Source organism: Drosophila yakuba, chromosome 2L (genome assembly GCF_016746365.2).
Source record: "Drosophila yakuba strain Tai18E2 chromosome 2L, Prin_Dyak_Tai18E2_2.1, whole genome shotgun sequence".
Lineage (NCBI taxonomy): Eukaryota > Metazoa > Arthropoda > Insecta > Diptera > Drosophilidae > Drosophila > Drosophila yakuba.
In genome coordinates this window covers 26,261,447-26,284,384 of record NC_052527.2, presented here as the reverse complement: position 1 = coordinate 26,284,384, position 22,938 = coordinate 26,261,447, and the positions used below count along the sequence as shown (strand labels likewise).

At 39.4% G+C, this 22,938-nt stretch overlaps 1 protein-coding gene across 4 annotated transcripts in view; it reads right to left on the bottom strand.

Moving 5' to 3' along the window:
- Positions 1 to 470: 470 nt before the first annotated feature.
- The window catches only part of LOC26534583 (putative serine/threonine-protein kinase STE20-like), a 48,858-nt gene continuing 26,390 nt past the window's right edge, over positions 471 to 22,938 (bottom strand). For 3 of the 4 annotated variants that reach the window (XM_015199039.2, XM_039371705.2, XM_039371704.2), the window contains exons 3-4: positions 19,111 to 19,341; positions 3,630 to 3,895 (exon numbers count right to left, since the gene is read on the bottom strand). In XM_015199039.2, the coding sequence (XP_015054525.2) occupies positions 3,828 to 3,895; positions 19,111 to 19,341 (299 nt within the window). In that variant the 3' untranslated portion in view covers positions 3,630 to 3,827. Of the gene's footprint in view, positions 503 to 3,629; positions 3,896 to 19,110; positions 19,342 to 22,938 lie in introns of those variants that run through there. The other variant, XM_039371703.1, reaches the window with a different exon arrangement.

Here is a 22,938-nt window from a genome sequence, read left to right as displayed (position 1 = left end):
ATGACTACACATATTACGTCATTTCTTTAAAAAGGGAGGTGTAGTGTATCTACCCTCAATATGTAGAGTAGAGTTAATATGTAAGTAAAGTATATACATTGTGACACTTTGTCACATAAATTATAATAAACACAAATAATATCAAAAGACCACCAACACTTACATAAACACTCCAGCTCTTGAAATACGATCATGTACGGGTAGCTGTACCCAAGAATAGCAATCTGAATTCATTCGAATAAACCGATTCAAACAGAGCAGATGCTCTGATATCAAGATATCACATTGGGAGTAAAGCATATTTATACGGCTTTATATTCTCCCCAATCAAATGCCTCAGAAAGGGTTAATAGATCCTGAATTGCACGCATAAGTTGTGCATTGCGAAACGCTCACCATCAGAGCATTGGTTGTTCTCCGTATTTTGCCTTATACGGATTCGATATGGCTACTCATGGTAAGCATTACGAACTTTTAAAGAATTTTCAGCTGTTAGGCGAATCTGAAAATATATTGGCCAGAGCAAATCAGGTAAATTTGAATCGAAAAGAAATTAAGGCAAACATTGCTAAAGCCTACGATCAAAATGTAAGGCAATACAATTTCAGAACAAGAGAAATCTCATTCAAGGTCGGTCAGGAAGTATTTCGTCGTAATTTCTCTTAGTAATTTTTCTAAATAAATAAATGCCAAGTTAAATCCACAGTGGTTAAAGTCACGCGTAAAAGCGAAGCTTGGGAGTTCTTATTATGTTTTAGAAAGCCTACAGGGACAAGAACTTGGTACGTATCATGCCAAATATATCAAACAATGATAACCTGTTACATTTTGACGAAAAATCAGGGCTTCTCTTTTTTCAAGCCATTTCCCGGCCTGAACGGCTACAAATAGCTTGTGGTGTAATATACAGCCCTTCCAATTGTATTACGAAAAAAAAACGATTTTGTTGAATGACGTTTAACTCCAAAATAAACGATGAATTTGAATTTGAATTTTCGAGAAGAGATAACACAATTTGAAACCGGTTACTATCTCGGTAATTCGGAGGCATTATCAGCTGATCTAATGCAACTCTAATCACGGCAAAGCTACAATTAGAGCTTTAAGTGCATGGTAGCTTTGCACTGCACTTACTCCCTCATGGAGTTGTTTTGTCTTTTAGCCGTCATTTTGAACAGCAGTGGAGTCTGCGAAAAAAAATTATCTTCAAGAAAAACGTGGGTTTGTAAAAAGAAAAAAAAAGTCAAGGTAAAGTTTGAAAAGTAATGTGTAACATCCATAAATAGTATTGCTTAACTTACACACAGTTCCACATTATAAATACATTAGCATTTAACAAGATAAAAAAACAAAAAAATTCGAATGCAGAAAAAAAAAGGAAAAAGAAACCCAGAAGTAGCTTTAGCGTGAGCAAATAGGAGGAACCAAACCATATAATTAATTTAACCGGTCTTTAATTTAAATTTTCATACTTTTGATTTTCATTTCTATTCATTTTTTTTGTTGATTATTATACCCGTTACTCGTAGAGTAAAAGGATATAATAGATTCGTTGAAAAGTATGTAACAGGCAGAAGGAAGCGTTTCCGACCATATAAAGTATATATATTCTTGATCAGGATCAATAGCCGAGTCGATCTGGCCATGTCCGTCTGTCCGTCTGTCCGTCCGTCTGTCCGTCTGTCCGTCCGTCTGTCCGTCTGTCCGTCCGTATGAACGTCGAGATCTCAGGAACTACTAAAGCTAGAAAGGTGAGATTAAGCATACAAACTCCAGGGACATAGCAGCAGCGCAAGTTTGTTGATTCATGTTGCCACGCCCACTCTGACGCCCACAAACCGCCCAAAACTGCCACGCCCACATTTTTGAAAAATGCTTTGAAATTTTTTCACTTTTGTATTAGTCTTGTAATTTTCTATCGATTTACCAAAAAACTGTTTGCCATGCCCACTCTAACGCCCTCAAACCGCCCAAAGCTGCTACGCCCACACTTTTGAAAAATGTTTTGATATTTTTTCATTTTTATATTGGTCTTGTGAATTTCTATCGATTTGCCAAGAAACGTTCTGCCACGCCCACTATAACGCCTACAAACCGCCAAAAACTGTGTTTAAGACTCTCCTTTTTCCTTCCACTAGCTGAGTAACGGGTATCAGATAGTCGGGGAACTCGACTATAGCGTTCTCTCTTGTTTTTATTTTTAGTTCTGAAACTGCTAATTTTTGTGGGCGACTTCCACTCATTATTTTTATTAGTTATTATTTTGTGGGAGGCAAGGCATTTTATTTGGTAATACACCCTACATGGGTAAATATAATGTATATGTGCACAAGTGTAAATTTTGTAATCAATTAAATCAGGATAATTAAATCCCAACAACAATTCCTCTGGGCCCATAGGATGGATTTGGGTAAGTGAATTTATTATTTTCTTTTTATTTGCACATGCTTATGTGAACATATATCTACAAATCCATACATACTTAATACCCTATAAATTACACAATCCCTACATAAAGGAAATTAAAGAAGGAGAAAATTAAAAGTGAAAGACAAGAAAATGAATGTTACATTAAACAAAAGTTTAGTGAAATTAAATTAGTGAAATAGAATTAAAAGATAAAATTAAACAAAATTACCCAAATGTAAGAAAGAAATGAGAAAAAACAAGAGAGAACGTTATAGTCGAGTTCCCTGACTATCTGATACCCGTTACTCAGCTAGTGGAAGTGCGAAGAAGAGTCTGCAACACTGACGGTTTTTGGCGCTTTGTGGGCGTGACAAAAAGTTTTTTGGGAAATTAATAGAAATTTACAAGACTAATACAAAAATGAAAAAATATCAAAACATTTTTCAAAAGTGTGGGCGTGGCAGCTTTGGGCGGTTTGAGGGCGTTAGAGTGGGCGTGGCAAAAAGTTTTTTTGCAAATCGATAGATATTTACAAGACCAATACAAAAATGAAAAAATATCAAAACATAGTTCAAAAGTGTGGGCGTGGCAGCTTTGGGCGGTTTTTGGGCGTTAGAGTGGGCGTGGCAGCATGATGCGACAAACTTGCGCTGCGTCTATGTCCGTGGAGTCTGTATGCTTAATCTCAACTTTCAAGCTTTTGTAGTTCCTGAGATCTCGACGTTCATACGGACAGACAGACGGACGGACGGACAGACGGACATGGCCAAATCGACTCGGCTATTGATCCTGATCAAGAATATATATACTTTATATGGTCGGAAACGCTTCCTTCTGCCTGTTACATACTTTTCAACGAATCTAGTATACCCTTTTACTCTACGAGTAACGGGTATAAAAACCATGAATTAGGAAAGAAAACAAATTAAATAAAGTATTAAATAAATTCAATTAAAGTTATCCACTGAAATAAAGTCTGATGAAAGGGTAACACCTAAATTTGGGATTTACCATATAGTGCCAAAGGTAGATCATAAAGAGTGGGTACAGAGGCGGGTTACTATATTATCAGTGTAACCTCATTTCCAGTAGATATACTGTCATAGCGGCAGCATACACCCATAAGAATTTCGTTCTTTCTATTAATTTTTTTTGCATTAATTATAAATCTTACTCATCTACCTAATAGGCACGGGACTATAAATAAAATTAAATGTGACTTTCTGATAATTAACTTTATTATTTATTTTTTTGTTGCTTATAATTTAATTGTCAATATATAGTACACTAAATTTTAGTATTTGGGCCGTCAGCATTTCTAAAACAACAAATAAAAAAAGTACTAAGGGCACCACAGTTTTCCAAAAAACGTTTTAGATTAAAGTAATATATATATCAAATAACAACATAAAAGTTTCTTAAAATATCCAAATTGTATCATTTGGTTGATGGTTGTGGGTGCCCTGACCATCACAGAATATTTCATCTGGAACGAGAGGGAAAATGTATATATATTTAATCAAAATTTAAATACAGTAACCCTTTTTAAAGTATTTGGTATGTATAAAATCATTAAAAACAAGAGAAATACCAGATACTCAGCTAGTGGAAGTGCGAAGGAGCAATTTCAACACTGACAGTTTTTGGCGATTTGTGGGCGTTACAGTGGGCGTGGCAAAAAGATTTTTAGCAAATTGAGATAAACTTACGGCTGACAAAATGCAAAAAAAATCAATATATTTTAAAAAGTGTGGCGTGGCAACAGATTTTTGGAAAATTGATAGAAATTTACAGTAATTATAAAACTATAAAAAAATTAAAAAATATCAAAACATTTTTAAAAGGTGAGGGCGGTTTCTGGGCGTTTAAGTGGGCGTGGCAACATGAATCGACAACTTGCCCTGCGTCTATGTCTCTGGAGTCTGTATGCTTGATCTCTCTCTACCTTTTGTAGTTTCTGAGATCTCGACGTTCATACGGATAGACGGACTTGGCCAGATGAACTCGGCTATTGATCCTGATCAAGAATATATATACTTTACATGGTCGGTAACGCTTCCTTCTGCCTGTTACATACTTTTCAACGAATCTAGTATACCCTTTTACTCTACGAGTAACGGGTATAAAAGGGCTATGAATTTACTGATAAATCGATTTCATGCAATAAATATCCCTGAACGTTTCATTAAATTCGGTTTCATTGAATTCGAACCCTGGCCAATCACTACATAACTGATTTTGGATGGACTTCTGATTCGGCGGAAAAAATGGGAAGAGGATTTATCGCTCAATAAGCTGTCTACCTGTGACACTATGGAGTCGTTTTTGGAGAACAGGCAGGATGCTGTAAAACTTGGAACTTAAACGACAGGCCACCAGGTGTAATAAAAATTGCACAAACATAACCAAAATACACTTATTGCTTCTGGTAATAACTCAAATAATTTTTTTCTGACCAAAGTGCTCTCGATTTTTAAATTTGAGACCGAACCTTCGAAGTTGCACCTTTGCTTTAACTATTTGCGCAAGGGACATAGTTTACAGCAATGCATGTCGTCTTACTGTAGATATTGCCGCATAAAGCATCTCCCATTATTGCATATGAATTATGACCCATCTGTACCATCCACCTCATTTTCAACACCGTCATGTGGCCCAAATTTGAGCTCTCAGCCATTGTCATCTACTTCATCAACATTAGTAGTATGCTCTCATTCATCACCGCAACCTGATTTTAGATTCTGCCTCTCAGCTAAACTTCATAACTTCTCGCTTAGCTAGTTAACTGAAAGTGAATTATAGAAGATCGCAAGCCTTGATTTCTGATTTCTGATAAGGTATTCGATATTCTTGCGCAATCACGGGATGAAAGCTATTGTGCTTAATTCGCAGCTGTTGTGACTCACAGTATCACGGATTACCAGCCCCATTTCAATGATGGAAGAAACCAGAAAACATTTCGCTCGCTGATCCTTATTTCAATCAATCACAACGAATTAATCTTTTAATTGGCGTTCGTTTGTTTTCGAAATAATTTCTCTGGGACAAATTGTTTTGGACAGGACGTTGCTAATTCTTTAAAGGCCCTAAAAGATAGTTTCTGGAGGGATGTCGACAATGCCTATGAACAAAAAACGGTTTTAGCAGCCATCATCCAGAACCCTGCAGATCATTCTTATGATGAAACACTTACCACAATAGTAAAGTGATTCTGGGAAGACTTAACTTCGTCAAAGCCACCTTTGTTCCTAAAACCATTTAATGAAAATTGCACTCGACTTGGGAGTGGTCAATACTCTGTTCGCCTCTTGTTTAATTCACGATTCGAATCTCTAGGTGATTCTTAGTGCTTGGCTCGTCGTCGTTTCAGAAATTTGAAACCAAAGCTGGATAAAAACGCAGCCCTAAGAGCTTAGAGCATTTTTACGGGAGTATATACATATGTATCTTGTAACAAAGGAACCATCGGTACCTCAATTCTTTTGCCTAACCATTGCCTACATACACAGGAAGCACGAGCAGAAAGCTTCGTGTGGTGTTTGATGGATCCGCTAAAATAACTTTTGGTAGCCCCCTTAAGGACATACTTCTTGCAGGTCCTATAATATCGCAAAAAATCTTTAATATACAGCTTCGCTTTCGATTTTTTAAAGTGTCCCTTTGTGGAGATATCTGCAAAATGTACCGTTGAGTGCGTGTTTTGTACCCGGATGACTTAGTACAGTGTATCATTCGGCGAAAGAACTCCCCGAAAGAGTATAGTGTTCTTAAATTTAACACTGTGACTTATGGAACCAGCTGTCCTCTTCGCTATAAGAGCCAGCTCTCTTATGATAAGAAAAAATCATTTCCTGTTTGAGCAAAAATGGTTAGTAAGATTTCTATGCTAACGATTTAATCTCTGGCGGGTTCTGAGTTAAGGAGGTGATAGAAAGTCATCGTCATGTGAAGGAACTATTGTCGCGATGCCACTTTCCTATCCGTAAATGGTGTCCAAATGAGTCAGCAGCCCTGGAAGGAGAGTCTGACTGCGACAAGGAGCAGTGGATCGGACATCGCCAAAGCATTGGAATTAGTCTGTTGTCCAGCTTCAGATAAGCTTCTATTTAATTTCTCTCAAACACCGTACAATCATCGACCCACCAAGCGGATTGCATTGTCTACAATAGCCAAACCCAGTGATCCACTTGGTCTAATAAACCCAGTTGTCACAAAATCTACGACTTTTCTGCAATCTCCATGGAGTGCTAACGCATTGCCAGAGCCAATTCTTTCGTCGTAGGGGGACTTGACTTTATTATGTTAAGGATGATGTACACTGTTCTCCAGTGATCTCTATAGTTATACGGAAAACTGTTTTTAAAATGTTGGTATTTGCTTGCAAAAATTAAACGCTTTTCCAAATGTTTTTTCTGTGTGGAGGTCCACATACAAAAGCCTTTATAACACAATATATTGATAAAACACATTTATTAAAAATAAGTAAATAATATAATATAATAATATAAAATATAATATAATATCTCAAAACATATCAATTGCAAAATTCAAAATAAAATATTTGCGTGATTTTATATGTCATACATGTCAACCGTAAAAAGTCAATTTAGTATTTTTTAGAAACAACGTCATGGTTCCATGACCGTAAAATAGTTTTTTAATATAGTTGTAAACAATTAACGGCTTAAAAGGGTATGATCATAATATCACAATTTAGGCATACTTGCGAAAAGAAAAATATGGCAGTTAGCAGCAAAATCGGAAGGATCAAATAAACATTTTCTGAAATAGTTTTTAAGAAACACTTGTCTTCGCAGAATACCCATCCCTAATAATGACCGCATTCCCTAAGAGCATTGGGCCATTACACACTGAAACTGTACTTTGAGAATGACTAGACAACGGAGAGACCCATGCCAAAAAACACTAGTGGCCATATATATACATATATATATATACATATATAAAGAAATCCCTACTTTGAAACCAGTCCAATGAGAATTCTAAGATATGCGGAAATGAATCCAAAGCGCCCGATAATACCGCCAACGTGATCGATGTTATAGATCAAGTAATAGATCACTCGGACGAGATCTTAGGCCCCGTACTCTTTATTTCATTTCCGTGGTGAAATCTTATAGAAATTATCGTGTTTCCAATCCCGTGCCTTAAATAGAACTAAAAGGGGAAAGCAGAACCAAAAGTCTAACTCCGAACAAGAGTATAAACAGTTCACTGCTTCATATATAAAAAGGCACAGTAAATTCAAATAATTACAATCATAAGCCGTCGAAGTGCAGTGAACCATACATAAGTTCCGACAACCATATAAGTAAACATACATATGTATTAACTGTTGTATAAATTACATTGTGAAGAACGTATACATTACATGTGTACATATATCCAAATTAGTATTTCCAAATACCCAGGAGTAAGGAGTAAGTCTTTTGAAACACAGTTCCATTTCGATTTACTATTTATATACATATACATAAATAAATATATATATATACGCACCGTATAAATAAATATATGTATTTATATATTTTTCTTTTGTTTTGACGCATTAGACAGAGGGTGTGGGGAACTGACTGAAAAACGTAAAGCCGACGCTGTCGACGGTCTAGACTAAAAAACTTGGTCGTTGAGAGCTTCGCCTCTTTATGGCATTTTAGGACTCTTCGGGGCGGTGAACAATTTTAGTTTCTTTGGCTGATGCTACCGACGTTCATGTCGTTTGTGAGGCTCGAGTACGAGCCCGCGAAGCCATGTCGTTTGGAAGGCTCGAGTCCACGGATTTAGGAAAACTTTTGTGGAGCCCGAGCGTATCAGCCAAACTACATACAATGGGTGGAGGATCCCGGAACGTATCTATAACATAGCAGGAGCTCTTGGAGTCCGAATGTATCAGTCAAACAGCCTGATTTTCCAACAACTAGCGGGAATGGGACTTTGTCCAACACTGTTTCTAGATGAGCGAGTTCCATTTGGTTTTAGGTATAACAATTGAAAAGAGTGGCATGTTGGCCAGGCGGATCCATGTTAGGAAACGACCAATTGTTCCTCCGGTTATTTGTATGGTTTATTCTTGAGGCTTAAGTATTCCAGGAATTCCCGGCTGTGTGCTTAGATTATGTGCGAAAGCCTTGTGCAAACCTCTACTGAAATTGCTTAACTTCACAGTTCCCTCATATATGAAAGGAGTCCTTTGATGCAAGCAATTACAGAGGAATCTCCAAGTTGTCTGCTATCCCTAAGCTTTTTGAAAACGTTATCACTCCTCATTTGCAGCACCTTTGTAGGTCAATTATATCCCCATGTCAGCATGGGTTCATGAGATCATCAGATCAACAACTACTAACCTTCTGGAGCAAGCCTCCTTCGTAGTACAGGGCTTCAAGAATAATCTTCACACAGATGTCATCTATACGGATTTTAGTAAAGCATTCGACTCTGTTAATCATTCACTTTCATTAAAAAAAACTTGATTCGCGAGTCCTTATGTACGCTGATAATGTAAAATTATGTCTCCAGTATAATGACATTTCTCGCCATTTATACTTACAATCCGATCTAGATAGCTTTCAAGCCTGGTGCCGTGATAACGTATTAAACTTAAATGGCTCTAAGTGTAAAGTTATGACCTTTTGTCGTGCCAAATCAATGCACGCGACTTACACTCTAAGTGGGTGCTCCTTGGACAGAATAACACATGTTGATGATCTTGGTGTTCTTTTGGACCCTAAACTTAAATTTTCAGACCATATTTCGTCTGTTGTCAATAAGGCCAGGGGTGTGCTTGGTTTTATAAAACGGTGGTCAAAGGAATTTGATAATCCTTACATGACCAAAACCTTATTTAGTTCTCTAGTCCGTCCGATCCTCAAGTATAGATCACCTGTTGGAGTCCACAATATGAAGTTTATTCGGACCGAATTGAATCGGTTCAAAAGAACTTCTTACTTTTTGCCTTACGGCGCCTTAATTGGGATGCAAACCTTTAACTTACCCTCCTTAGCTAACCGTAGAACAATGCTTGAAGCAGGTTTTATTTTCAACCATGAATAAGGTGAAATTGATAGTCCCGACTTGGTTAGTCGGCTAAACTTTAGTGATCCAAGCAGATTTACTAGAAATTACGTACCGTTAAATTTAAATCAATGTAGATCTAATTATGAGTTGCATCATCCCTACAGAGTATTATGTTCTGACTATAATAGATTCCATCCTATTATCTCTAATTCTGAATCTCTGCCGTTCTAAAGCGATCAATACTAACGTATTAAACAAATTCTATGATCCTACTAGTTGAAATATATTTCCTCGTCTTTTACTGTCTTCTATATCGCGTATATCCTCCCGCTATTCGAGCCGTACGATACACGACAGCGCCCCTCGGTCGGTTAGGCGGGAGGTGTGGCCGTGGGACCGCAGTGGATAAAGCACCCATACCAGTAAAATACAGGTTGCCACCATCTAGATCTTACAGAAGACCGACATATAGCTTTTTAAGGCATCAGTAGAAGCCGACGGTACGGTAAATGTCGCAATAGTTTTTTCAAACACCAGATGCACCTATCGCTAACAGAGACATCTCGGTAAATGCCCCCGCAAACTATTAAAGCTATAACATGTCACCAATTCACCCGAACTAGACCGGAGCCTAACATTTTCAGCTCCAGCAGCAAAAAGAGTCCGTCTGGACAAATTGAATTTAAAGCCTATGTTACCCGCCGTATGACCATGGAAAGGCTCCAAAAATCATACGGAATAAATCAACAAGTCTGTAGGGAATTCCACAGTCTGCTGGCAGGAGCAGCTAGCAAATGGTACTGATATTACCATGCAAGCAATTGGCAATTTTATTCCGGCGATTAACGAGGCTCATCAGTCGGGCATTGACTCCCAAAATATCGAACATATTGAATACCCACCAACCAATTACAAGAGTAGACTTAAAGCTCTAGTCCGGTATATAAAACATCGGTTTGGTATAAAAGGAAAGACTGGTCTGAATATTGGGAGAAATCACTAGAAACTAGAGCCGTTCAGACCTGAAGGGTCATAGGCTGCGGACACGAGTCGACAGATGCTGTACTCCGACAGAGCTAGTGTATATCAGACCTCATTGAAGGTCTAAGTCACAGCGAAGTACAAGCCAAAGGAAGGCACCTACCGAAGAACAACTAAACCCTGAAGAAGAATAATAAAAACTCGACGGAGAGCAAACGAAAAAAAAAACGTAGTTCGAAACTTCGATACAATAAACAAACAAGTGCAGTAAACAAGTAATTAAAGAAGAAAATAGCGATACCACAGTGGGAAGTTGTTGATGTAAAACCTGCCCACCACGCTTTCTAATATCTGAGGAGAAATTCTTGGAATTCTACAATTCACTAGTTGAGAGATTTATTGCAGCCGGCTACCACAGCCGGCTGGGGATTTTGACTTGTAACCACAAAAGGAAAGCAGCTGTACAATGTAAAAATCAAGCCGCAAAATAAGTTTCTCCGCGGGCGTCTACATACTGGCCAGCAGATCCTAAAAAGCTGCATGCCTAATTGATGACAATATCACTAAAAGGATTCCTCGAAGTCTAATAATTGTCACAACTGCCTAGATATTGTCAATAATAGTAATTTTTAAGATTTATCATCTGATCACTCTCCGGTCTTACTGAAGCTTATTCACTAGCCACAGCAAATCGAGCGAATGTTTAAGCTATAGAACCAATTAAACCATGTACATTGAACCATCTACAGGAATATAAAATAATGCGCATATTGATAAATTGGCTGGTATGCTTAAGTCAACACTATTTAAAACTGCAAAGACCTCAAAACCAACAGAAACACACGCATCATCTAAGCACAACAGAACCAACTGGGAAATTTAACAGATGGTCCTTGCAAAAGACTACGAAGAAGTGGCAGGGTCACAGATCTCCAAACACAAGAGAGATTTGTTAAAAACCTTTTTTTTTTTTTCGAACTTATTGCGTTATTTATTGGATCTTCTCTTATTATGAGACTAACAATAATTATTCAAATCTTATTATATAAATTAGTTTAAGTACAATATTAAATAGTTGTATTAGTTAGAGACGGCCCTAGGATTTCTTTGCTGGGCTGGAGAATCTTTGCGCTTTAGTCTGCTGTGACTACATACACGCGTGAGAGTCTTCGCGAGAGGATTTTAGTGTGCGGCGAGCTTTGCTTGATGTTTACTCTTTCTCATCTGGATTTCCTCGTTGACGAGGTTTATGTTGAGGTCTCTATGGATGCTTTCGCTGCGTAGGTACCATGGTGCCCCAGTGATAGTTCGCAGAATCGCTGACTGAGCTCGCTGTATAATTTGAATGTTGGTTTTGGACGCGTTTCCCCAAATGGGTTTCAGCACGGTTTTGTAGAGAAGTACTTTGTATTCCAGACTAAGCGGAGAGTTGCAATTAATAAGCCAGTGGAGATTGCCTGCTTTAAGCTTCATATGAGTCCTTTTATATTCTATATGTCGCCGCCAGGTGAGGCGTCTATCTAGGTGAACCCCGAGATATGTTACTACGTTTGATTGTGGGATGAGTGTATTGTTTAGGGTACATGGTGGAAAGGTTTGTATATTCAGTGTGAATGTTACATGTCTGCTTTTGATCTCGTTTATCTTAATGCGCCAGTCCGCAAACCATCTTTCCACTGTTTTAAGATGACAGTCAAGTTTTTCTGTTGCCTTTGATGGGCATTTGGATCGGCTGAGTATTGCGGAATCTTCAGGAAACGTAGAGGTTGTGAGCTGATAGTTTGTAGGCATTTCTGCTGTATATAAAGTGTAAAGAACGGGGCCCAGCAAGCTTCCTTGGGGAACTCCAGCATTGATGACGCGGTCGTGTGAAGTCGAACTTTTACACCTGATTGAGAACACTCTTTTGAAGAGATAAGATTCGAACACTTTGTGGGTATTCTGCGGAAGCAGTTTTGTTATCTTGTACATTAGTCCTTCCAGCCAGACTCGGTCAAATGCTTGTGCGACATCTAAGAATATTGCTGAACAGTATTCCCGGTGCTCAAAAGCAATGCGAATTTCGTTTGTGATGCGATTGACCTGTTCGATCGTTCCATGATTTTTGCGAAAACCAAATTGATTGGATGGTATTGTGTTTCGCATTCTTAAGTAGGGAGCTAGGTGTTTTAAGAATGCCTTTTCAAACAGTTTCGAGAGACACGATAGGAGACTGATTGGTCTGTAGGATGAGGGTTGCGTTTTGTCTTTGCCTGGTTTGGGAATCATCACTATGACCGCCTTTTTCCACCTTTGGGGATAGTATCCAAGTTTCGTAATAGCGTTAAAGAGATTGCATAAGGTCAGAACCGCACACGGTGGGAGTTCTATGATCATTTTTGGTGTCACCAAGTCGTGTCCATTTTTTGGGCTCAAGATATTTTATTATAGATGCTATCTCACGTTGACTAATTGTTATTGGATTTATTGGTGGCTGGATTTTAATTGCTACAGGTAGGACAAATGAGTTGCTAGCCGTAATTGGTTGGAATACGCCTTGAAGGTGATCGGCGAATGCACTTGCTCTATCTTGTTCGCTGCGTATCCAGCTTCCTCGCAGTGGAACGACTGTTTCTGCTGGTGGCTGAATATTTTTGTGTGCTTTCCACAAAGGGTTCTTCTTCCTGTTGGGCAATAGTTGTTCGATATATAGATGCTGGGCGTTTGCTTCCTCAAGCTTAAGTGCCCTGGTTAGTGTACGTGTTGCTATTTTTAGCTGTTCCTTAGCCTTTGGGAATCTGTGATTCTGCCATTCTCTTCTTAGTCTTCGTTTTTCAAGTACTAGCTGTTCGATTTCGCGAGTTGTCTTGGTATGATTTGTCATATTGTGTGTGTCTGTAGGGGTAGAGGCCTTGGCTGCAGCAACAAGATTTTCTTCCATCGATTCGGTCAGGCGGTCAATATCCTCATGGGTAGACACTGTTTGAGTTGGTACCATGTGAGTACAAACATATTTCGTGTACATTGCCCAGTTGGTCCTGTTGCCTGACAGCCTGTTGGTGTGCTCAGTTATATGTGGTCGATGCCTGAGAGCAAGTAAAACTGGTGAGTGATCTGATGATAGTTCTGCAAGTGACTCAGCCGAAATATTATTTCTAGGGATCTTTCTTATTATTGCGAATTCAATGAGATCCGGGAGCTTATTTGGATCTGCTGGCCAGTATGTAGGCCTACCCGGAGTGACATAATCGAGCTTATTTCGTGGCTTAATGAGCGCGTTGTAAAGTTTTTTACCCTTTGGGTTTAAAAGACGTGAACCCCAGTGCGTGTGCTTGGCATTGTAGTCACCAGCCGCTATAAATCGCTCACCGAGTGAGTTGAAAAATTCCAAGAATTGGTCCTCAGAAACTGCAAAACGAGGTGGGCAGTAGACAGCGGCCAGAGTGACGGGGCCGATGCTAGATTGCATGCTTATGGAAATGGATTGCAGGTAGTCCATTTCGGTTCTATTATGAAGGTGGTGTTTGATGCGACCTCTGATAAGTATGCCAGTGCCGCCATGGGCATTTCCGTCCGGATGGTTAGTGGCGTAGAATAGGTATCCTGGAACATGGAAGTTGTGCTTGTCTGTTAGATGTGTCTCGGAGAGGAGCATGACGTCAATATTTTTTTCGGATAGGAACTGGGCAAGTTCGAGTTTATGCCGTGAAACGCCATTCGCATTCCACATAGATATTTGAAGTGGAGACATTATGTTGATTTTAATGACACGAGAAGCTGTATCAGCATACTTTGGTTTCGCATAAGCTCTTGCATTGTGGTTTGCATGAATGTCATAAATTCTTTTAGGGTTTGCTGGAGTGAGATCATCATCGTTTCAATGCCAGTTGATATATGCTGCGTTTGATCGTTCGAAGTAGTTATTTTCTGTTCTTCCCGCGTAGTAGTTGACTTTTGTGTTATTGGATTCACGCTTTTAATTCCCGATCTTAAGGCAGTAGCGAAGGAAACGCTAGGATTGGTACGATGTGTAGGAAGGGGTGCCGTGTAAGAGGGGCCCGATTGTGGCGGAGTGTGACTGATGTGTGTGGCATGAGCTCGTGTTGGTTCTCCGTGTTTGTTAAGACGGTTCTTTAGTTCCTTATATACTACACAGCCACGCCAATTCGCTGTGTGACTTCCACTGCAGTTGCTGCACATTTTAACAGAGCTGTCTTCCTTGTTCTTATGACAGTTCGCTGTGCTGTGGGCTTCACTACAGACTACGCAGATAGAGTTCAGTGTACAGTAAGCCTTAGTGTGGCCATATTCTTGGCAGTTAGTGCACTGCACTGGGCGGTTGCGCTTGTGTGGCTCTTCTACGGTGATACGCCGATGCAATAGGAGCTGTAACTTGTAGATTGGGTGAGCTTCATTTTTTTTTTAGTACCTGGCTCTCTTGCTCCAACTCGATTTTGAACATTGGTTGTGGTACCTTATTTTTGTTAAGTTAAGTTAAAAATCTGAGCAACAAATACAAATTCAAATTTATTTTTAGAGCTCTCCTCATAAGGACCGACTAGTTGCGTAAATTTCTTGTTCGTTAAATCGAACAGAAAAGACTTACGCCAATAATGAGAAGAAAATTATAGTGTGGGTTTTGGACAATATCCGATTATATCGTTCGACATCTATCAAAATTTACACTGATCATCAGACTTTAACGTTGGGAATAGAAATTTCAATAAATTGAAGCCCATTAAAGAGTAAAATTGCGTAATAATCTACAAGCCAATAGAGTGCAATGTAGTGGCCGACTCACTTTCACGGGTCGCAACGTACATATGTCAAACAACTGAGCTCCGATACTGCTACTGCTTCCGAATCTGACTCCATAGCCACCATACATAGCGACCTCTAGGATGCTCATTTTTTCGACATATATATAAGCTTATACATGTAAATATCCAATCTACTACATTTTCTGAAACAATACTTAAATCCATTGTTGAATTCTTTCAAGCCTGCAGTCTCAAAAATTTTAAGATTCGTATTAATTGAGAAAGAGAGCATTGCAGAGCTCACAGAAGCCCTGGATGTCCAATATTATTCGTAACCAACTATCTTCTTGCCGTACCTATAAATTATGTACATAAGTACGATAGACACCCAAATAAACCGATTTACTCCAGTAAGATATTAAACATCGGTGTTTTTACACTGGAAAAAAATATATATACATAAGTTGCATTGATAAATTTTCTAAATTGGCCTAACTTTTTCCCTTACAATCAAAGCCCGCAGCTCACGTTAGCGAAATTGCCGGACTCATCCATCACTTCATAGCTTTAAAAAAAAAGTCAGTCAAAAAATGTAAAATCGAGTATAATCTTTCACAAATCCCATTGAAAACACTAAGTTGTAGGGCACTCAAAATAAGGAATTTAAATTCTTGCATAGCATGTCATTCTGGGCTTACAAACTCACGCAACGGCGTGGGCCGTCGACAATAAACTATCATAACTACTTTAAAAGCAATGAATTATAAACCAAAGGGAAATAATAATTCACAAATTATCCTTTAAACTCCATAACGGTATCCCCCAAGGATCACCGCTATCCGTAGTCTTATTTCCAATCGCTTTCGAAAAATTGAACTCCATTATATTAGCACAAAAGCTTCCATCTATTCCTGACAGGCTTCTGGAAACAACTTAACTTTTTTTACCTCAACTAAAACACACACCAACCAGGATCCTTTGCAAACTTTACATCAACGCTCTTAAGTCCAAAAGAACCTACAGAGTCAATTGAACAATCCGTCAAGTCGCAACCTTTGCAAACGAAATAAATTCCATCGGTACTCCACCGATCATACGAGCAATTTGCCTTGGTTGCTTCACAGTTCTTTTTTTAACACAACCTTGCACAGTCATAACAAAACTGATACTAATAAAGAAACTCTTTACCAGCTATTCTTTATGCAAACTCATGCCTACCATGATAGAAAGTGGCTTTTCACAGGCGGGACCTTAAGGGACAACATAGCTGCCTTTGTAGTAGTTGACTCAAACAATTTCACACTTTGTTGTGGCATCCTGCCCACACAATCTACGGTAATCACAGCCAAGGTCCTTGCCATCTTAAATGCTTGCAAAATAGCGGAATCGGTCAGGGAACGTCATGTGATTTTCACAGTCAACAATTATGGCCATCAAAAATCTCAACTCCAAAAACCAGATAATTTCTCAAATCCGAGGCTTGCTCACCAACAAACACCGACACATAACCAGATTCTGGGTACCTAGTCACGTGGGTATTGTGGGGAACGAATATGCAGATGGAGCGGCCTAATATGCTGCTATGGCAACTATTTTAGTTACACCAGCATTATAAGACTCAAGTAAAAAACCTAAAATTCGTAAATACATAAAACAATTAAAAAGTATCAGCTGGACACCTTTCACTCATTGGTATAAGCAATACAACAACGATCCCGGTGGCATAACAATACCTCCCAAAATAACCAAACCCAAATGGTCAATATACATTCGTCAACGAATAGGGCACACCTTACACATGAACACTAATATTAAGATCAAACCCGCCTTTATGTTACTGTAGCCGTATTCTCTTAGTTCAACACATAATTGGGGAACAACTTGATAGCATCAGAACCCGAATTTTTATTACGACATCACCCATATCAGCTCTTCCTAACCCTACAACCGAAAATATTAATCTGTTTGTAGAATTAAGTAATCTAGCACATAAAATCTAAACTATCAAAAATAGAGTCGACGGTCCTGATACTAGCAACAAAATACATCTACAACTACTATTATACTTAATATTGTATATATCATGTCTAACGTTAAAAAAAAATAAAATTTCCTAATTAGTCTTGTAAATTTCTATTGAATTGCCAAAAATATTTTTGCCACGCCCACAACCCGCCAAAAACTTTTAGTGTTGAAGACTCTCCTTCGCACTTCCAATAGCTGACTAACGGGTATCAGATAGTCGGGGAACTAGACTAAAGCGTTCTCCCTTGTTTGTTTTTAAAATCGTTAGTTCAATAAAACAAATTTAAAAATCTAAAAAATATTAAAAATCTAAAAAATATTAAAAATCTGAAAATATTAATGCTAGAATGATTAAAGTCTGTTCGCTAATTTTTATATTACTACTTACTCAATTTTAATTAACCAGCTTTTGATAAAATTCCGACTAAAGTTTGCAAATTCCGGCTAAAGGAAAAACTGGCTCGGCCCCAGTAACTTCCGTAAGTCATCTATTCATACCTCTACGAAAAAAAATTTTGCAGTGTGAAGCAATACTGCTACATTCAATGACCATCAAATTGCAGCAGGGGTCCTCCACCAAGGCGCTCTTATACACAGCTGACCTACCAACAAGCAGAAGTCTGATAACATCCACCTTTGCCGACGACACCGCCATTCTTAGCCGTTCCAGATGCCCGATCCAAGCATCAGCGCAACCAGCTGATGGTGGACGTTGAGAAGTGGCTCTCAAATTGCAGGATTGCTCTTCACTTTCGATAAACACAGTGATACCGAAAACTCAAGAGGTAACATACCTGGGAGTACACCTCGATAGGAGTCCCTCTTGGTGCAAGCCCATTGAAGTCAAAAAATCCCACTCAAAGCCAAGACCCTGCACCGGCTGATTAACGCGGACTCCCCGTTAGTGTGGACCAACAGTTACTACTCTTAAACTCTGTACTCAAACCAAGTTGGACCTATGGCTTTCCGCTATGGGAAAATACCTGCAAAAGCAATGTGGACATCGTCAAACGAACTCAATCAAAGATCATCAGAACTATCATCGGAGGCCAGCGGTATGTTCGAAAAGAAAACATTCAACGAGACATGAACATCCCTCCAGTCAAAAATGCAATAGCCGAAATAAAGAGGAAATACTACCTCAAGCTTACATCGCACACCAACACCCTAGCGAGAAGTCTGACGCATCTCAGCAGCTACATGCCCAACGAACAAACTTTTTAGGGACGTTCATCAAAGGACAGTTTAAAATAAACTGTCGACAAAATAAACTATTATAAATTCAGGCATGCTCTGGATTGAGAAAATCTATAGTTGCCACCTTTTTCACAGTTTAAATTCCGCTATTCGCAATTACTCCCTACTGCACTTTGACCATTTAAGTAATTAAATTAAATAACATTATTTACAAACTGCACCTTTGGGTCTTTTTTTAATTAATTAATAAATTCTTAATATTTTATAAATATTTTTATCTGCCTGTTTCGCTTTACCAATGGTATATGGCAACCTTCGCGATAGCTTTTAGCGAAGTACTTATCGACCCCTTGCCAAATCGAAAATTGTTGTTGCCGACGGCAACATTTTGTTTGTCAAATATATGGTGGGGTCAGAAATAAATTGTTCATAAAATAACTAAGTGGCAGAAAGATCTTTTGGTGATGTGGAATTAACATCAATTGACCACTGAGTAAAATATTTTTTCCCTCAGTAAATAAGATCTGATTTGATATAAAAAAGGCATTTAATTTTCATTTCGGCTAGATTTCAAATCGAAATCGTAAAAATCGTACGAATTCGATGACCGGAGCATGACTGATTATAAAAGAATATAAAAAGAATAACCGCACAGTTAAAAAATTTCATATAAAACAATGTAAACCATATTTAATTCATAAATATATATTGTCAGCATACGTACGTTCTTTTGTTTTAATATTTAATATATCTTCGCCTTTTAATTGGTGTAAAAGACTGGTATTCCGGCATTGCTTAAGAAACGAGTGTGTCATTAATTTTGACGCAGACCATCGAGACAAAGGATTTTTATTCAAGCAGATTTCAACGAATTGATGAAAGTCTTCCGAAAATGATTTGTTTACAATTACATCACGAGCAATTCGTTTAATTGTGTAATCCGTTGATAGAGATCCTAAAATTAATAGAAGATTTAATTGGACAGTACTGAAGAGCTAAGTGCAAATGGGCAAAATAAATAATAAAATAAAAAAATATAAGAACATGTTTAGAAATTAAGGGGTGTGACAGTTTTGTGGACGTGGGCCAATTTTTTTTTGGCATATCAATACAATACGGCGGGACTTACATTAAAATAAAAAAAAAAACATTTTTTAAATGTGTAACAGATCGCTGACACCGCAAAGGCGTTACAAGAATCTGCATAAGTACAAGCGACTCTGGTAATCGTAATTTTTTGTCGAATTCGATTTTTGCTCTCGTTTTGCTATCTCATTTCTCATTGCTTCTTGCTGCTCAAACACCTGTTATATTTTTTTTGTCAAAATCAAGCAACGCGAAGAAATGACTTTTATATTTATTGATGCCGATGGCCACTTTTGTTTGTCACATCTGAGGAATGGTCAGAAATAAGTGTTTTATAAAATAACTAAGTGGCAACTAATCAAAATTATAAAATTCTTACGAATCCGATAACAAGAGCATGCCTGGTTCTCCTAATTTTTTTAAATATTTTATGCATCGTTCCAAGACTAGGCTAGTGCTCCGATCCTGATCTGGAATATATACATTTTATACGGTGTGGACCGTTTTTTTACAGCCTGCGGCATACTAATCAACGAGTCTAGTTTACGCTTTTAAACTAAAGGTAACGAGTATAAAAATTAGTTTTAACTATATGACAATGGACAATGGAACAACTTAAAATATTCATTAGGGAGTTGGAAACTTCGTTTAGTTTTTTTTTTTTTGTTGCAGAGGCTCATATCTATAAGGATTGTTGGGTCATGCAGCTGCCAAAACTGTTCAGTAGACTAATCTCATACTCGTAATATTGTAAGTCGAAGTAGTCAGTGGTAGCAGTTGCGATGCCCATAGAGCAAACCGCTGTTCCCGCACGCATTTATCTGTACGGCGCTCATTCCTTGTTCTCTTTGTTATCCACCTACGTTAAGCTTGCGCGCTGCATTTCGGCTGTCTGTCCCGCCAATTGTCACTTCTTCGTTTTTCGGCAAAGACTCAACTTGTGCATTCGATATAGCTCTTTGTCGGCCCTAGCTGCCGTAAACAATTCGCAAAATAAACAGTATCGGAAAATAAACAAACTTTCTTTCGCTATTTATTATTCGCAACAGCTATTGAAAAAGCTCAATAGCTAAACATTGGTGACCCCGACGTGATTCGTGTTAATTTGCATGCATTAATGAATGCACTTATCCCGTTTATAAATAAATATAAATACATTAAATCGCAATCGGTTGGACAAGTGAGTGGTGATTTCGGTGATAGTGGCTGTGTTTAAGCGAGCTAGCATTACATATATACATACATACATTGCTACATATATCGTTACGTGCATTGACTCCGCTTGCATTTTCGGCATTTATTTTGTGCTCATCTTCCCGCTGAACCGAAACAGGGTGACCTTTTTAAAGCGCTAAGCCAATGCGCTGTTCAGCAGGTTGCAGAGGCTACAAACGTCGCTGTCTAATGAGACGCTAAGCGGATACGACGAACCCACTCTTACGGTGAGGCTGGAGCAGATTGATGAGCTGCAAAGTGCCTTCAATGTTCTGCATACAGAACTGGACGAAACTGGCAGTGAAATGAGCGAGAGATCAGCCGCGGCCGATGCCGTTGCCGCCTGTGCAGCTGCCGTGTTCACGAGCATAATCGACAACCATCCGGACCTCTCCAACATTGAGAAATTTCAACATCTGCGGTCATGTTTGAGGGATTCAGCGCTGGAAACTATCCGACTCGTGTTTCAGGCGCACATCATCGAACATCTGGCTCTAAAGGTAGTTCGGAATGGTTCATTGGTATCGCTTCGGGAATTGCACCACTGAGCAAATCGCTGGCTGCATCATAGTGCAAGTGCTGCTGCAAAAGCTGGATGCGGCGAGCCAAGCTAAGTGGGAGGAGCGCTTGGAGGATCCGGTCTTTGCCAACCTTATTGCGTCGTGGGAATCGATGGCTGCATTCCTGGAGCAGCGATGTAGGACTTTGGAGGCCGTGGATTGCGCCATGGCAACCTATGCCCCAGGCGTTCAGGTGCTAGCTAGTTGCTACCACCCAAAATTCTCTTATATATATTATTATTATATATATTATTGCCCGCAATTTAGAGACTTAGCGCCAGTAGATCGTCTGCGCGAGGCAAAGAGACTAGCAATTTGCCTAAATTGCCTAAAGGCAGGTCATCAGCTTCCGCTTTCCTCGCAGCCACATGTTCCGGTGTTTTCAAGCTCCCACGCTGAGCCTTCTGCCCCGCTTTCGACTTCTTCTACTCTAATTGCCCAGGATCTCGGTAGTGACCTTGTGCTCCTAGCCACTGCAACCGTTATAGTGCAGAATCGGTCGGGACTGTTCGTTCCCTGAAGGGCCTTGTTAGATTCTGGCTCTCAACTGCACTTGGTCACCTCTCGGTTTGCAAATCAACTGCAACTTAAGAGGTCGAGGTCGTCCGGCTCCGTCACTGGAATGGGGGACTGATGGATTCTCGGTAGGAATTGCGATGCGGTCTGCCACTTGGGATTTCTCAACGAGCATAACAGCAGTTATCGCTCCCAATATCACGGATCGCCAGCCAAGTTTTAATGTGGACATTGGGGACTGGAAGATTCCAGATAACCTGCAGCTCGCCGACCCAGAACTTCATAAAGCTCAGCGTGTTGACCTGTTAATAGGAGCTAGCCTCTTATATGAGCTGCTGTGCGTAGGTCAGATAAAGTTGTTGCCAGGACTGCCACTGCTTCAAAAAACTCGTCTGGGCTGGGTTGTGTCTGGAGGCTGCGCGCGCCCTTGCGGTAGCGCCTTAATAGGCTAACGCGTTCCTTCTTCAGCCAGCAAGGAAAACAACATTGATGTTGAACTTGATTCACTTCTGCAGCGCTTTTGGGAGGTAGAAAATTGTCCCGGCCCAATAGTTCAAGCCACTAAGGAGGAGCTAGATTGCGACGCCCACTTTGTTAAAAATTACACCCGACTGCCAGCTGGCGATTACTCGGTACGGTTGCCGCTAAAACTCCATTTGGACTCTTTAGGAGATTCCTATCCTCAGGCTTTGCGGAGATTCTTGTCGCTGGAAAGGAAGCTTACAAAGCACCCTCGCTTGAGGGTTAAATATGCGGCGTTCATGAAGGAATATCGTGATCTGGGACATATGTCGCCTGTGCCTGCCTCCGAGGTCAGCTCGTGCCGATATTTTTTACCACATCACTGCGTCATGAAGGAGGATAGCACTACCACCAAGTTTCGCGTTGTCTTTGACGGATCAGCTGCCACTTCCACTGGTTATTCGCTTAACGATGTGTTAATGGCTGGCCTGGTCATCCAGTCCAAGCTATTTTACATCCTAATTCGATTTCGCTCACACCCAGTTGCCGTGTAAGGGTCTCGCAAGAAAATAGCTATTTGCAGTGCATTGTATGGAGGGACTCCATCGATCGACCTTCAAGTATACAAACTCGACACAGTTGACAGCAGTTGTCAATCGATGAGCAGGCATCGTTTCCCATTGGATCAGAAATCCTTTGGCGTGATTTTTACG